The sequence below is a fragment of the Macaca thibetana genome, chromosome 3 (assembly GCF_024542745.1).
Source record: "Macaca thibetana thibetana isolate TM-01 chromosome 3, ASM2454274v1, whole genome shotgun sequence".
NCBI lineage: Eukaryota > Metazoa > Chordata > Mammalia > Primates > Cercopithecidae > Macaca > Macaca thibetana.
In genome coordinates this window covers 4,568,630-4,585,422 of record NC_065580.1, presented here as the reverse complement: position 1 = coordinate 4,585,422, position 16,793 = coordinate 4,568,630, and the positions used below count along the sequence as shown (strand labels likewise).

General features: G+C 47.3%; 1 protein-coding gene across 4 annotated transcripts in view; it reads left to right on the top strand.

The window, feature by feature from the left end:
- Positions 1-16,793, top strand: part of DPP6 (dipeptidyl peptidase like 6) — a 1,147,427-nt gene that overhangs the window by 1,020,593 nt on the left and 110,041 nt on the right. For all 4 annotated transcript variants that reach the window (XM_050785804.1, XM_050785807.1, XM_050785803.1 and 1 more), the window contains exon 10: positions 2,656-2,753. In XM_050785804.1, the coding sequence (XP_050641761.1) occupies positions 2,656-2,753 (98 nt within the window). The remainder of the gene's footprint in view (positions 1-2,655; positions 2,754-16,793) is intronic.

Here is a 16,793-nt window from a genome sequence, read left to right as displayed (position 1 = left end):
GACATACCCAAGACTAGGCAATTTAGGAAAGAAAGGTTTATTGGACTCACAGTTCCACGTGGCTGGGGAGATCTCACGGTCATGTCGGAAGGTGAAAGGCATGTCTTACGTGGCGGCAGACAAGAGGAGAGAGCTTGTGCAGGGAAACTCACCTTTTTAAAACCATCAGATCTTGTGAGACTTACTCACTATCAGGAGAACAGCATGGGAAAGACCTGCTCCCATGATTCAGTTACCTCCCACCGGGTCCCTCCCACAACACATGGGAATTCAAGATGAGATTTGGGTGGGGACACAGCCAAACCATATCACCTTATAAAAGAGACCCCAGAGAGACCCTCCCTATTTCCACCATGTGACAATACAGCAAGAAAGCATCCTCTGTGAACCAGAAATTGGGCTCTCACCAGATACTGAACCAGCTAGCACCTTGATCTTGGACTTCCAGTCCCCGGAGCTGTGAGAGATGCATTGCTATTGTTTGTGAGCCACTCAGTTTATGGTATTTTTTTATAGCAGCCTAGAGGGACCAAGACAGTCATGTTCTGACCCAATGAGCTGGTAGAACAGCAAGTCTCCAGTGGCTGGGAGGGAATATTGGGGGAAGCAGGGTTATCCAAATCTCGCTTTGTTACCAAATCAAAGCATCCCAGTGTGAGTGGAGGGCCTGATGCTAAAACCTCCACAGCCATTCAGCTGGAGAGAGGCCAGTGCCCGAGTGTGGACACAGCTCCCATGGACACGCAGGGTCTGCCATGCTGGCCTCTGGCTTCACTAGACTTCTCCAAGACCCCTGGGCTGGATGGAGGTGAGCAGTTTCCTGCCTGCACCCTGCCTGGTGACTGGAGGCTCACTTCCTGCCATGAGCTGCCTCTGCCAGGGGGCATTTAAACCTCAGCATCCTAGCCCACCAGAGAGCTCTGAAAGCTGATGGTATGTGCCTGCTCTGCCATAATCACCCCCACAGTCCTGCTGGCTTACAGTTTACAGCAAGAGGATTGATAACATATAAGGCAGATACATGAGGCCAGTAAGGTTCCCAGAGTGACAGCCTAGAGAAAGGAAACACCTGGTGTCTTAGCTCCAGCTGCCACAACGAAATAACACAGACCTAAGCAGCTTAAACAGCAGGAATTTCTTTCTCATAGTTGTGGAGGCTGGAAGTCCAAGATTAGGGTTCCAGCTGATTTGGTTCCTGGTGAGGGCTCTCTTCCTGGCTTGCAGACAGCCACCTTCTTGCCATGTCTTCACATGAAAGGGCAAGAGAGGGTTCTGGTGTCTCTTCCTCTCCTTTTATGGACACGAATCTCATCACAAGGGTGCCACCCTCATGACCTTATCTAACCTCAATCACCTCCCAAAGACCTTACTTCCAAATAGCATCACACTGGGGTTAGGGCTGCACTGTATGAATTGAGGGACATATTCAGTCCATACACCTGGTAATACAGGCTCTTTTCAACAGCCTTTGATCAGCATGGCCAACATCCAAGGGAGCCCCAGAAGGAAGAAGCACAAGGCTCTCGTGGCCATAGCCTTCCTTTCTGCCTTTTCGGATTCTGAGAGCATCTGGACGTTAACGTGTGGATTTGCCTTTGACAGAATTCCTTCACTCCTTTTTCAGCTAACCTTGATTGGTCTTAGTCTGTAGCATGTGGAAGGGTCCAGGATTTTAGTTGGAAGCATAGTTAAATAGAGAAAAGTGTACTGGACTGATGCTAGTTCCTTCTAACCCTTCTACGTTTCTTACCAGCTGTTCACAGCCACCCCCCCACCGGAAGAGCTGGTGACTGTCTGACCTTCATCTGACCTGGAGATGAATTGTTCCCATGATTGTCTTTTTGTGGGAGTTTCCCCAATCTAGGAGTGATAACCTGGAATCCAGTAGGGTGCCCTTGATTTTACAGTGAACCCTCAGACAGGTGCTCTGAAGCTGGGATTATGAAATCCCAGATTACTCAAGATTTGGGGTTTCATATTTTAATAGAAAATCAACATATTCTGGCTGACAGAATTCAGATGCTCCTTGCCCCAGTCCCACCCACTCCTCAGAGGCATGAATAGGCAAGCCTGCCTGACATGCCCTGTCGTGGGCCTGATAGCCTCTGTAAACCTGAACGTCTTCTGCAGGATGGAAGTGAGAGCATCAGACAAGACCCTGAAGTCCCCCTGAAGAAGAAACTCCACATCTCTCCGCAGACCCATACTTGTCCCCCAGAGAGTGGGGAGCAGGGAAGCAGAATAGTGCCCCAGTTCCTTTTTGAAGGAATTAATCTCTCCCCACACTGAGCATGGCCACAGTTCCTCAATGTCCATCATTTGCTCACCTCCAACTTTCCCCTTCCTGGCATCCAATCCATCTTTTCTCCTCCACTCCTCTTCTTGTCTTCTCTTTTAAGCAAGGGGTTCAGTACTTGCTTGACATTGCCAAACCAGGCAGTTGGTTGGAATGGGAAGTGGGTGGGATTCTAGAAGAGCAAGAATCAGCCCACTTAACCCTTTGTCCTTTTGAAAACCCCACACATGAACCATCTGTTCTTCACATTAATCCTACTTCTTAATATGGAGGAATCTCCTGGGAAAGGCTTTGCAGAGCCGAAGTTCACTCTTGCATGAGGCTGCTTGTTCATATCTCTGCCCCTTTTTAATTCCCAGGCTGGAAGTGAGAACCCCAGCATTTCCCTACACGTTATTGGCTTAAATGGACCCACCCATGATCTGGAGATGATGCCACCTGATGATCCACGGATGAGGTTTGCTTCCTTCTATTATGTTACTGAAAAAAAAAAAAAGAAAACGAAGGTGAATGTTCAATGTACATGGTCTCTTCTGGATCAGATTTATCTTACAACAAATTTAAACATCCAAGAAAAAGGTACCTTTCCTAAAGATTTCCTCACTGTTTTATGATTCCATTTTCTAGGAAAAGAATACTATTCACCAAGTACTATTATTTCTTACCTTAGGTCAGGTGCAGGTTATCCTCCCGGGAGCTGGGCTCCTCTGGGAGGGGGATGACTGGGCCCCAGGCATGCCTCAGGGGGACACCAGAGGAAATGATGCAGTCTTCCCAAGACAGTCCATGGAATCTGACCTTCCGTAAATGGTGCTCTATTTCTAGAGCATTTTTTAGAGCGTGGACTAACTTGCCAGTGGCAAATCCTATTCTCATAAAGTTGGTAAGGTCCCAACCCTGTGGAAGGTATTAACAATGTCATTGAGTTATTATTATTAGCATCTGATTGTGGTCAATTTTTTTCTAAAAACAACTGATTTAGAATTGAAATGAAGTGGTCTAAATATCAGTTTAGTATTTTCCCCAAATTCAAGCAGCCTGTGGACTGCTTATACTTCCAGAGTCCAGCTATGCCATCATCAGCCTTCTCTCTGTCAAGAATATTGATGGGAGACTCAAAAAGAGGAGGGGATTTTAGCAGTGCTAGGACCCACTCATACACAGATTCTGAAATTTCATGAATGGCACTATTTAAACCAAGAATAACTCATTCTGAGGCTCAGCAAAGACCCAACCCATATTTTGCTGTACCTCTAGCCTGGGCCTTTATTATTCCATTCAAAACTCCATGTTACTAGTAGCTTCTGGCAGCTTCTGGAAGGGCAGGAATTGAGGTCTCGGGTCTAGCTCAGGGATGAATGCTCTGGCACCTGGTGACTCTGGACCTCTCTGAATGATGTGCTTGTGTCCTGCAGTGGCTCCAATGCCACCTTTGCCCTACACCCCGAGCTCCTGCACAGAAGCCCGAGACCTCTGCAGAATTCTACTGAGGTTCCTTCCCCTCGTCTTTCTTCAATGAAACTTATAATGTTGTAAGATCCCCAGGCGGACGGATGAAGCCCAGAAGCCCAGTGCTCTAGGAAGGGTGAGGCACTGCCTGTCCCTCTCAGCCCTGCATGAGTCTTCTCCCCAACATGGGAGGACCTGAGTCTCCAGAGGGTTAATGAACCTAGCCCCCAGCAGCTGGTCCCAGGGATGACCGACCACTGGGGCGTCAGCCCAAGACATGCACTGGTTCGGAGAGGTGAATTGATTTGGCTGGTGATATTTTTGCTGAGATTTTTTTTAAAGTTCAGAGGATTGCTTTGGCTTTTCTCCTGAAGTTCCATATTTTTTATTGTTTTCCTTTCAGCCCCTATCCCTGCCAAGCCTCCTGGGGCCTGGTCCAGCAAACTCACTGAATTAATATGGAAAGTCACCTGGAAAATTTCAGCCATCTGTTTGAGTTAATTGAAAATCTCGTTTAGTCAATTTGGTGCTGCTGTTTCCACAGGCTTGATTAGCTTCAAGGACAATGAAAAATTAGCGTAGCCAGGACTTGAAGCCTGGATGCTGGGCTTCAGGTTTTCTGGTTAGTCTCATTTCCTAAGCTCAGTGCAATAATGCGTTTTATACATAATACAAATTCATAGCATGTAAATGTCACACCTTCTCATACTGCTTCTCTATCACACATCTTTGAGAGTTTTAAAAAGTCAGCACAGATATATCAGAAATCCCAGACTCAATGTAGCGCAGATGTTTAGTATTTGCCGGCCATTTGCCTGAGCACTGGGAATTTGGTGGCAAACGAAGTTCACAGTGTGGAGGGGACCCTGGATCCTGAAGAAGTTGTTACTAGCAAGTAAATCCCTGCAGGTGTGAGAAGGGCTGTGGAGACGTGTGGAAGAGGAGGCCACCTGGTCTGGAGGGTGGCAGTGTCACGGCTGAGGTCAGAGTTTCTGCATGTCCATGCTAGTGACATTTGGGGCTCAGCAATTCTGTGATGTAGGGGACAGTCCTGTGTACCATAGAGCATTAGGCAGCATCCCTGGCCTTACCTGTGAGACGCTGTAATATTCGCCTTTTCCCCCTCCAGTTGTGACCGTCACAAATGTCTCCAGCCATTGCCCAGTGTCCCCAGATTGAGGACTACTGAAGGTTCACTAGCCAACTGCCTGGGTTTGAGTTCTGGCTCTGTGGGCTCTGTCAAGTTACTCAGCCTCCCTGATTCAGTTTCCTCATCTGTAAAATGGAGATAATTTTAATAATAAACATGTTTACTCTCGTGGACAGTTATGAAAGTTAGATGAGATAAGGCACGGATCATAGGGCTGGCTCCTCCGATCGTTCTGTCTTGTGGCTATAAGTGCCCCTTCTGTGTGGACAACTCTCACTTGTGTACCTCAGCCTGGCCTGGGTCAGGACTCTAGGTTCAAAAAGCCAACCACCCAACCAGCATCGCTACTGGGCGTGGTCACCATATAATTTTTATATGGTCAAATTGTGATTCTCCGACAAAATCAATCAACATGTGTCCAAGATTTTATTTAACTCATTAATTAATAAGGGAGCCAGTGAGCTCTTAAAAAGAGGCCATAGAACCGTCGAGAGCCAATTGTATAGAGGCAACTGAAGGACATCCTAAGGTGAGTCTGCCGGGTTAGTCAGCCATCCGAGAGAGATGCCTACCCCAGCAGGGTTGAAACTGCCCCTGTAATTGGGAATCAAGCCCAGCATTGCCCTGGAGCAGGGCCCAGTGATCCCAGCTGTCTCTTTACCACCTTCAGATCCATTTGCTGACACTGTCTACACAACACCTCAGGCCGAACCCAGTCAAAGCCAAGCTCCTGCTCTCCTAGTCTACACCTGCTCCCTGCAGTCTCCCCATCATGGTCCAGGGCAACTCCACCTTCCAGGGTCCCAGGCCTCCTTTACGTCCCTCTGTGCTGGGGATCCTCTTGGCAGGTGCCTGGCATCAGCCTGCAGCCCCTTGCCGCTCCCTACTCCTCCTGGCCTGGCCCACCAGCACTGCCCCCTCCTGCCCCACCCACTGCTGACCCCACACAGCAGCCAGAGTAACCCTTTAAATGACATCAGGCCACATACCCGCTGCTCCCAGACATCTAGTGGCTTCTATTTCTCTCCAAGTAAAGGCCAGACTTCCTACAGTGGCCTCAGAAGCCCCCATGATAGATAGATAGATAAATAGAAAGATAGATAGATGATAGATAGATAGATAGATAGATAGATAGATAGATAGATAGGCCATGTGCACCCTTTCTATCTCCCCTCACATAGGCTGGGTCACTCCCATATGAGGATCTGCCCAGAGGCTCCCCTCTGCCCAGGGAGCTCCTCCCCACTTAGGTCCTGATCAAATACATGGCTTCCACAGTGACTTCCCTGATAACCACATTTCACACGGCAGCCCCACCCCTGCTTTCATTTTCTTCCTTCTATTCATCCCAATGGGATTTTTAGGTACTTTTTAAATGGTTTCATTTTCATTTTCCCGCCTGCCACCTAGAACAGGAAGTTGTTGAGGCAGGGATGTTAGTTCCTGTGGGGTGGGCACTGGCTCCAGTTCTGCCACAGGGCTCTGGAACTTTGGCTGGATGGATGCCTTGGCTTCAGCATTAGCCAGTAAAATCTCATTTGCATGGGATTCTTGAAGCTTGAGATGTCTTCAGTTGTGCTGGTACCTTTTTAAGAACCAAAACTTATTCGTTATTTAGCCATGGATGACATCTTGCCCTCTCAAGCACAGGATGCTAAAGGAACTAACTAAAACTAAGACACCTCATCTGCGGAGGGACACAAAAGGAATGAACCCTAAGCCATGCCCCTGAGCACCTAGGAAGGGATAGATGCAGAGGTTTCTGGAAGCCTACAGCTTATTTCAGCAGGCTAGCTTACAAACCAAGAGGAAGGCAGAAAGCATTTCATGTATGTGCTATCTAACCTTTATGCCACCCATTTTCAATTTTTTTTTCTTGTTTGCTTGTTAACTAGATTGACTTCTCCAATGGTTCTTAGATGCAGGGAGAGTTAAGTATGCACTTTCAAATCTTTGCATTGGCAAGCACTTATCATCATCCATATGACACGTGCTGTGTGAGGCCCTTGGGTGATGAAGACGTGTGGCCTCTCCCAACGAGAGCTCACATTCTGAGAGGCCTGGACAGCTTGTAGCCAGGGGCTGCAATGAAGTGTGGCAGGAGCCGCACCTAGGAGCAGACGTGCCCCTTGTGGGGTGAGTGGGAAGTGTTCAGGATGGTTTTGCAGACCTCAGAAGGATCCCAGGCGAAATTGGAGGCCCTCTTGGGAAACGGCTCTGTTAAAGAGAAGAGCGGTGGGCCCAGAGTAGAGCTTAGCCTTCCTCAAGCTAACGCAGGGACTCAGGCCTTGTTAAGCTGAACCTGACCAGGAAAGAGTAAACACAGTCTATCCTGTGGGTGGAAAAAAATAAATGCAAATCGCTGTGCTGTGGTTCCTATGCTTTCACACGGAAACCCAGCTGCACTGATAAAACAAATGTGCTTATTTTTTGCCGGTTTCCTCCGGCCTTTCCCGAGCAGTTGAGCTGTGTGTTGAATTAAGATGCGGCAGATAGCCAGCACTATCATTCTGAAGACATGTTGCCCTGTGCTGATATGTACTGTTATTTGCCTCCAAAGATCCTGTTCGGTTGCAGCACAGCTGCTCTTCTCCTGATTCCCTGGCAAGTAGAGGTGGTAAAGGGCTCCCAGAACCCAAGACACAAGACCAACCATGTCCCCGATGCACCTGTGCACAGGTGCAGAGGCTCACTCCTCCACCACCCACAGCCCATGAAAGGCTCAGAGGCCTCTCACTTTCATTTTCTTTTAGTTGTTTGTTTTGATCCCAAGCACCAAGGATTTAGATGCTGTGCAGCTCCTGGCACAGGAGCATGGTTGGTCCATGCAGGCCTCTCTCATTTTATTGATTTGCTCTTTTTCAACGTTAGTCCCTACTCCCATGCCCTCGCCACCTCATAGGCACCTATTTCAAATGCTTAGAGGACCCTTGTTCCTCTGTGTTTTTGTAAAGCCTGTATTGTTGCTCGGGTATGCGCACGCTTACATAAATGGCATTGTGATAGAGATGTAGACAAGCTATAGGATGGAAACAGAGCTCCAGACACAGATGTCTGTTTCCTCCTGTTTTCCTCTGAGCACCATATGAAGACCCAGCACACCCACATGTATTTGACCAGCCCATGGCTGCTAACTGCACACAGTGATGCCAGATGCCCCCAGCTCCAGGGCAGCTTACACACTCATAGCCTCCTCTGCCTCCAGGCGTCTCCCCAACATGCACTGCCCATGACACCTCCCTGCTGACCCAGATGCAAAACTCAGCCTTCTCTCTTTCCAATTTATACCAAACATGGTATGTGCACAAGCCTTGGGAAAGCTGAGGGTCATCAAAGCCATGAAAACATCACAGAACAGTAGAGTTCTCATACCTGATGGCTTGAGTACCACCCCCCCAAAAAACCACCACCATCATCACTACCACCTCTTCCCCAACCTTCACCACCTATACAACCTCCACCACCACCACCACCACTACCACCACCTCCACAACCTCTACAACTTCCAACACCACCACCTTCACCACCTATACAACCTCCACCACTACCACCACCACTACCACCACCTCCACAACCTCTACAACTTCCAACACTACAACCTTCACCACCAGCTCCATCACCATCACCACCACCACCTCTATCACCACCACAACCTCTACAACTTCCGACACCACCACCTTCACCACCTATACAACCTCCACCACCAGCAGCTCCACAACCTTTACAACTTCCAACACTGCAACTTCCACCACCAGCTCCATCACCACCACCACCCACAACCTCTACAACTTCCAACACCATCACCTTCACCACCTACACAACCTCCACCACCACCAGCTCCACAACCTTTACAACTTCCAACACTACAACCTTCACCACCAGCTCCATCACCATCACCACCACCACCTCTATCACCACCACAACCTCTACAACTTCCAACACCACCACCTTAACCACCTATACAACCTCCACCACCACCACCTCCGCAACATTTACAACTTCCAACACTACAAACTTCACCACCAGCTCCATCACCATCACCACCACCACCTCTATCACCCCCACAACCTCTACAACTTCCAACACCACCACCTTCACCACCTATACAACCTCCACCACCACCAGCTCTACAACCTTTACAACTTCCAACACTACAACTTTCACCACCAGCTCCATCACCACCACCACCCACAACCTCTACAACTTCCACCACCAGCTCCACCATCACCTCCACAACCACCACCACTATCACCACCACTCGTGCCATCACCTCCACTACCACCATCACCTCCATCACCTCCACAACCTCTACCAACCCCACCCCCACCCCCACCCCCACCCCCACCATCACCTCCGCCACCACCACCACCACCATCACCACTATCACCACCAACCCATCATCACCTCCAGCACCACCACAACTATCACCACCACCCCCACCATCACCTCCACTACCTCTGCCACATCCATCACCTCCACAACTTCTACCACCACCAGGTCCACCATCACCTCCACCACCTCCATCATCTCCACAACCTCTACTACCACCAGCTCCACCATCAACTCCACCACCTCCATCATCTCCACAACCCCTACTGCCACCACCCCCACCACCACCTCCACCACCACCACCACCACCACTATCACCACCACCCCCACCATCGCCTCCACCACCACCACCATCATCACTTCTACTTCCACCACCACCACTGTCACCCCTCACTTGGTCCCAGTTGCTCTCCCTTCTGAGGTCTCCTCTGCCTCCTTCCCTATCATAAACAAGCTCTCCTGCCTCACATTTACAATATCAATAACCTCTCACATTTACAATGACCTGACTTGCCTGTGGTTGCACTTTTAATTAGCAGTAGAACCAGAACTTGAACACAAGTCTCCCATCACCACAGCCTTTGCTCAGTATTGTTTAAGAGCTGTCGCGCCTACTGCATTTCCCCTTGTGCTTGAACTTTCTTGTGGCACAAACCTCGTTTGGAGGGTTTGCTGGCAAAACCTCTGTTCTTCCTGCTTTCCTCCCTCAGGGTGTGGCCCATCTGGATGCTGGGGTTGTTCAGACATCCTCAGGTGATTCCTAAGTGTGGCCAAGGCAGAGAAGCCCTTCTCAGCAGCAGCATTTCACAAATTATAGATAAGCCCAACCCCCCGTCCCACCCCATCCCTGAATCTGCCATCTTACCTAAACATTGTCCTAATCTCTCTTTTGTCTGGGAAGATATATTGTTTTATCCGAATTTGCCTTCCAATTTTTTGGAAGTGGTCTGGGTGTAAATTACAATTGCATAAATGTGCTCTGTTCCCCTCAGCTGTAGTCCTATCTCTGTTTCCACCTTGTGTGTTAAAGAAATCATCTGGGTACCTAAATACTCAAATGGATTCATCTTAGGGGGCACCAGTTCAAGGAGAATGGCTCCAGCAGACAGCTTTGTTTATAGCCTTATGTTTACAGCATCAGACCAGGGCAGGGTCTTTGTTATTCATTAGGGTGAAAAGCCATTCCCAGTGACTAGGGTGACGGAGAAGCTCCAGACTAGAGAAATGCCAGATCTTTACTGATGCGCTGAAAAGGAAATTCACAAAGTTCCTGTTGATCATGGGATCATTAATAAAAATATCCAGTGCTGTAGGAGGCTGGAAATCTGAGTCACAGCTGTCAGAATAATAAGTTTCTGGTGAAGAAAGTATGTTTTACATTGTCATGGCCTGTGTTTGAAAGGGCAGCTGGATTGTTCTGAAGACACTGTAAATGCAGGGAATGATTGACTGTTTGGCAGGCTTACAACGAGCAGGAGGCATCAGAAAAATAAAATGGGATTCTGCCTCTCCATCCTCATCAATAAAACACCTCTGTTAGCCATATCTTCCAGCTAGCAAAACAGTCTTGACATCTGAAATTGTCAGTAAAACACTGAAACACTGGACAAGGTTTGCCAAGGCAGAGTCACTGGGCTGGTGAGCCAGTGCTGGTAAACTCCAAGGGCGTAAGTGACATCTGCAGTTTCTTGCCATGGACCACTGCTAGCAAATTCAGTACATGGATTTCATGGCATCTGCAGGAAAATAAGACTTGGCAAAATTTACCTAGCATCATGTTTTTAAATGTGTTAACATGCATTGAGGCATGAGCAAATATTGAAGAGACAGGTTGAGTCCATGGATGGGTAGGTGAGTGATGAATAGATGGATGGGTGATGCTTGGTTGGGTGGAGGGATGGATTATGAATGGATAAATGCATGATGGATGGGTGGAGGGATAGATAGATGAATAGGTGGATCGATGGATAATGAACGGATGGGTGGATGAATAGATGGATGATGGATGAGCGGATGGATGGATGATGGGTGGGTGGATGAATAGAGGGATGATGAGTATACGGATGGGTGGATGGATGGATGATGGATAGTTGGATGAATTAATGGATAGAGGGATGATGGGTGGATGGGTGGATAGATGAGTAAAGGGATAAATGGTTGATGGATATATGGATGGGTGAGAGGAATGAACAGTAGATGGATGGATGGATGGATGGATGGATGGATGGATGGATGGACAGACAGACTGATGGACAAATAGATAGATGGGTGCTGAGTGTGTGAAAATGAATGGCTGGGAAAAGGACAACATGGCTTTACCCCCACCACTCCTATTCACTGGATCTCTTCATGTTCAAAGTATTAAATTGTTGAAAAAGGATGCCACAGTCCCTAAGGTGTGTTCTCTGTGACACCCTCTCGCTTCCTTCTCCCTCATCCTGACAGCTGGCCCTGCATTATAGCCAGCCCTTGAGATGGAAGGGAAAGGCAGCATGGTCTACTCCTACATGGAAAGTGAAATTATGGAAAGGGACATCAAATAGTAATTTGTCTTAAGTTGTCACTTTTCTGTTTTGTAGAGTGCACTCTGCCTGCAGGTGTTTTCATGCAACTGCACGTCTGCCCAAGAGCATACTCAAATGTGGAACTGTACACTTTAGTAGAGCAGCACTTGGTATTTAGGATCATTTCAGTTTGCTCAAGGGTGCCCTCTATTAAAGCACATCGTCTTTTAAAATGTCCTCTATCATAACATTTGTGTGCCCCTGCTCAACCCATGGGGTAAACCTTGCTAAAAATACCAGAGTTAACTGTGGGCCCTTTATTTCATGAGATAAACTGGCTTTGTTCCCCTCGCCCTTTACTGCCACACAACTGTCTGAACGGTTTCCAGGATTTGGAACACAAAGAAGTATCACAGCACATTAATCCCTGTGACAGAGACAATGCTCTATTAATATTTTATGGCAAACAAATGGGCTAATAAAAAATTCATATGCTTCTCACCAGGAAGAGTCACTATATTCTGATTTGAAGGCACCTTTGGCCAGGGATTCATGGAATGTAATAACGTTTTCTCAGCCAGGCTGTGCCATTGCACATGCTCCCCTACATAATCCATGGCAGTCCCCACCCTGTGCTGAAGTTAGTGGTTTGCCCATCTCTGCACTGTCAGCACCTGGAACCGTGTCTCCCACATGCCAAGCCCTGACCAGATGCGCTTGGATGTATCAGTGCATTGGTAGGCAGATATAGTGCTTTAGAATAAAGAGAGATTTGGTAGCATTTCTTCCCAGAATCTTCACTTCCTGTTAATATTTTGGTATCATGCTCTTTTTAAAATGGAATTTGATGATTATTAAAATATGACCATCTATTTTCTGTGATTATCAAAATGCTTCAATATCTCTCTTCATCTTGACAATCAGATAGATTATTGCGTCTTTCAGCACCCAGCTCCAGCCTCGTGTTAAAAAATAATTCCACTTCAAATCCTATTTTCTCCTCTCCTTTAACTGCTACCAAATCTGTCTTTATTCTGAAGCACTTTACCTGCCTATCAATACATTTACCCATTCAAATAACATTTAGTAAGGGCAGATTTGGGAATGGAGATCTATAGTTAAATAGTGCTTGGAGTTATTCTCCTGTGGTCGCCCACTGCCAGACAGGGGATCGCTCATCTCCAGTCAGTAGTTCTCCACTCGAGCGTGCATTGGAATCACCCGGGGCCTTGTTAAGGCAGGAACTGCTTGTCCCCACCCCCAGAGTTTCAGATTCAGTGGGTCTAGGGTGAAGCCTGGGAGTTTGCCTTTCTTTTTCTTGTTATTTATTTATTTACTTATTTATTTTTGAGTCGGAGTCTTGCTCTGTCGCCCAGGTGGGAGTACAGTGGCATGATCTTGGCTTACTGTAACCTCCGCCTCCTGGGTTCAAGCAATTCTCCTGCCTCAGCCTCCCGAGTAGCTGGGATTACAGGCAACTGCCACCACGCCAGGCTAATTTTTACATTTTTAATAGCGATGGGGTTTCACCATGCTGGCCAGGCTGGTCTCGAATTCCTGACCTCAGGAAATCCACCCACCTCGGACTCCGAAAGTTCTAGGACATGCGGTTCCTAACACCTTCCCAGGTGCTACTGGTACAGGAACCACACTATCAGAACCTGACTTGCCTCATTAGAGATGGAGGTAAAGACTTTCTACCACCTGCTTCTTCCCCTAGTGGCATGGACTTTGCCTGACTTTGCCACAAAGGCCTCGCATCCTCGTAGCTGTCCTGCTCTCTCTGGGTGGCCTGACCTCCCTGGACGAGGGTGACAACACTGCCTGTGATTACAGCGAAATCAGGACAGCTCACACAGGACAGGGGCAGGGTCTTCTCTCGTCTCTGCCCATGCTTCCTTCCAGGCAGCAGTGCCTTCTGAGAACAGTCATGGTGGTGCCGATGATGTCCATGTACGACACGGGATGTGTCACCCATGCAGACACCAATAGGTTTACAGGGAGCGTCATGGGTCAGTGGGGTGTGGCACTATTGCGGCCCCCTCAGCAGCGGGCAGCCATTCCCGCAGCACAGGAGTCTGTTCTCCCTCCACTTCCCTTTGTGAGGCATCGATGCCTCCCAGCCGTCGGACCTGTTCTCATGACTGTGCCCTCTGTTGACATTGAGTGTTCTGGCATTATAACGTTCCTCCAGAGTCTCCCTCTGATCAGTGCTTCCCTTTGTCCCCTCGACAGACAGTCTTACTCGGGGCATGGGAATGTGACAGGCGTCTGCAGGTCCCACGTCTTGGGACAGAACACACATGAGTAGAAGCCCTTCCTTCTTCTTGCTGTTTGTCTCAAGGAACTCCCTGCCTGGTCAACCCAGAACTATGAGGAAGAATTGTAAGGCCTGGACCATGGGAGGGAGGCAGCAGGAATCAGAAGGGCTGGAAAAGGGCACAGGACAGGCTGACAAACATGGCTTTCTTGGAGGCTTTTGGGTCGGAGATGGCTCTTCTCTGCCTTATTTTCATCATTTTCTATAGGGGCAAAGACACCTGGGGAACTGCACAAGGAAAGGGGAGTTTTTGGCTCCAGCTTGAGCCACTGGGACTTTCCTGCTTGGAGAAGGTTGCTGCAAGGGGCCCTGTGTGTTTCATTGCCTGTGAGCCTCATGCCCAACATGGAACCTGCTGCATGGCACGAACAGTGCATATCCAAGCTCCGACAGCAGCCTCTGGGGAGGGAATTGAGCTACAACTTGCACTGTGAACACACCGTTCTCCTGGGACAAGAGGCCCTCATAAGGAGAGAGGCCTAGGACAAGAGTGAACCAGACCTCGTCCCCAGCTGTGGGGACACTTGCCTGAGAAAAACCTTACCAAGCCCCTACCCTTCTATAAAATTCAGAAGTCACAGAAGCTTCTCCAAGCAAAGCCCACAGACAGCTTAGCACACCAGAGCCTTTAACACTCAAGCAGTTTTCTGAGAAACACTTCACTGTTAAATCAAAGCAACGTACTTGTTCCTTCGTTTTTTTTCAAAAGGACAGAAAAAAAATGAACACTCAGTGTGCTGATGTAGATTCTAGTTAGAGGGCTGTCTGGTTTTCGCTTGGTGAGAAAGCCAACTCAGGTCTTGGTCTCTGTTGAGAATATACGTGAGACCCTTACCTGTCCCAAGTTCATGGGGTCAGCCACCACCATGCCCGTCACAGTCAGGCAGGGGTGACTCTGGAGAGCTCCATCCAGGCTCCCTGAACAAAAAGAGCAAACTCTCAGGTCTGCAGGTCTGCAGGTCTGCAGCAGATTCTCTGTGTCCTATCACCAGTTCCCTACCTCAGTCCATACACCAGTCTAATCTGATCTTGCCACCTTCATGAAGACTTAATCATTTCCATCCCCTTATCAGATGAATGGGTGGGCATTATTAATTAAATATCCTGCTGCTTCTGTGCCCTTTCCTGCCTTCTTTTCTTTGAATTAAATTTATTTCCTGAGGAGCTTGAAAAAAAAAATCTCATTCTTATGAACTTGTTCTGACTGGAAGCATCTAGAGCAGCTGTGATCAGGTGTGTGGGGAAGGACATCTCCACCCTGTACCAGTGAGAGCTAGCCAATAGGTTCAGCCTCATTCAGAGGCACTGAAATATGTCTCCATGGCACCATGGGTTTATTCATTGTTGTTGTTAAGTTTTTTTAGTTTTAACTTTGCTTTTCTTTTTTATCAAAGTATTGCATATTAGTGCTTAAAAATAAAATAATACGGAAGAGTCTATAGTGAAAAACAACAGTCTCTTCCCTCTCCTTGTAACCCATTCCACCCCCAGATGAAGATAACTTTTCGCTCTTTTTACACTTTCTCCTGATATATACCATCATATATGGTAAATCACTAAGCAATATGCACATTTCTCTGTTTTTAAATGAATTTTTGTCTCATTTATTGTCTTCTTATGGCAGACAAGAATTCAGAACTCTTACTTTCCTACCTATTCTACCTCTTCCATTTATATGTGGATTTTATTCTCTATGTCAGTTACCTTTTTACACTTAAATAATATTACAAGTTTTTTCATGTTACATTAACTACAGAGAGGAACTCTTAACTCCCCAATTTGTAAACTGAGGTTAGTCTCCCTCCCTTTCCTACAAGTCCTTTTCCTGTCCCTACCACACAGCAACTTCTGCATCTTTGTTTTTACTTTTGCATCATTGAGGCTGATGGCATTTACACTCTGTCCTGTAATCATAACTAAACCTTCCTTACTTTTCCATAGGTCGATTCTAAAAGATTAAAATCAATAAATAGCATTTACTTTGTCATAAGTAAGTGATTATCTTTCATGATAGAGCTAAGGAATGCCCTGTGATTGCAATTCTTTTTATTTCACTTTTTGTTTTCCTGGAGTTTTAAATTGCTTTTGTTTTTTACCTGAAATATTTAATTGTCTTACCTCCTCTCTCTCCTTTTTTCAAATTCTTTCAGTTATTCTGTTGCATTGCCCTTTTCCCCAGATCTGTGTCTCTGAGTGCCCTGCATAGCCCTGGTATTGTCTGGACTACTCTTTCCAACCTCTACACTAAGGCCATCCTGGGACCTCCCCACATGACTCCCTCATGTTGGGGCAACTGTGTTCTAGATCTCATAGATCACGTGATTGACTCCCTCTTTTGTCTGGAGTGCATTCTCCGGATGATCTACTAAGAAAGGAGTGAGGGAAGTAAATTTTCTGAATTCTTGAATACCTAAAACTGTCTCTTTTTTCGCACGTTTAAAATTTTAGCTGTATGTAGAATTGTAGTGTTTTTATTAACTCTTTATTCGTCAAAGCTAGGGGGTATAGGTCCATTGCTTCCAGCATTTTGAGATGCTAAAGATAAACCTGATGTTGGTCTGTGATATGGTTTGGCTATGTCCCCACCCAAATCTCATCTTGAATTGTAGTTCCCATAACCTCCAAGTGTTGTGGGAGGGACCTTGTGGGAGGTAATTGAATCATGGGGGCGGTTACCCCCATGCTGTTCTCTTGATAGTGAATGAGTTCTCATGTGATCCGATGGTTTTATAAGGGGCTTTTTCC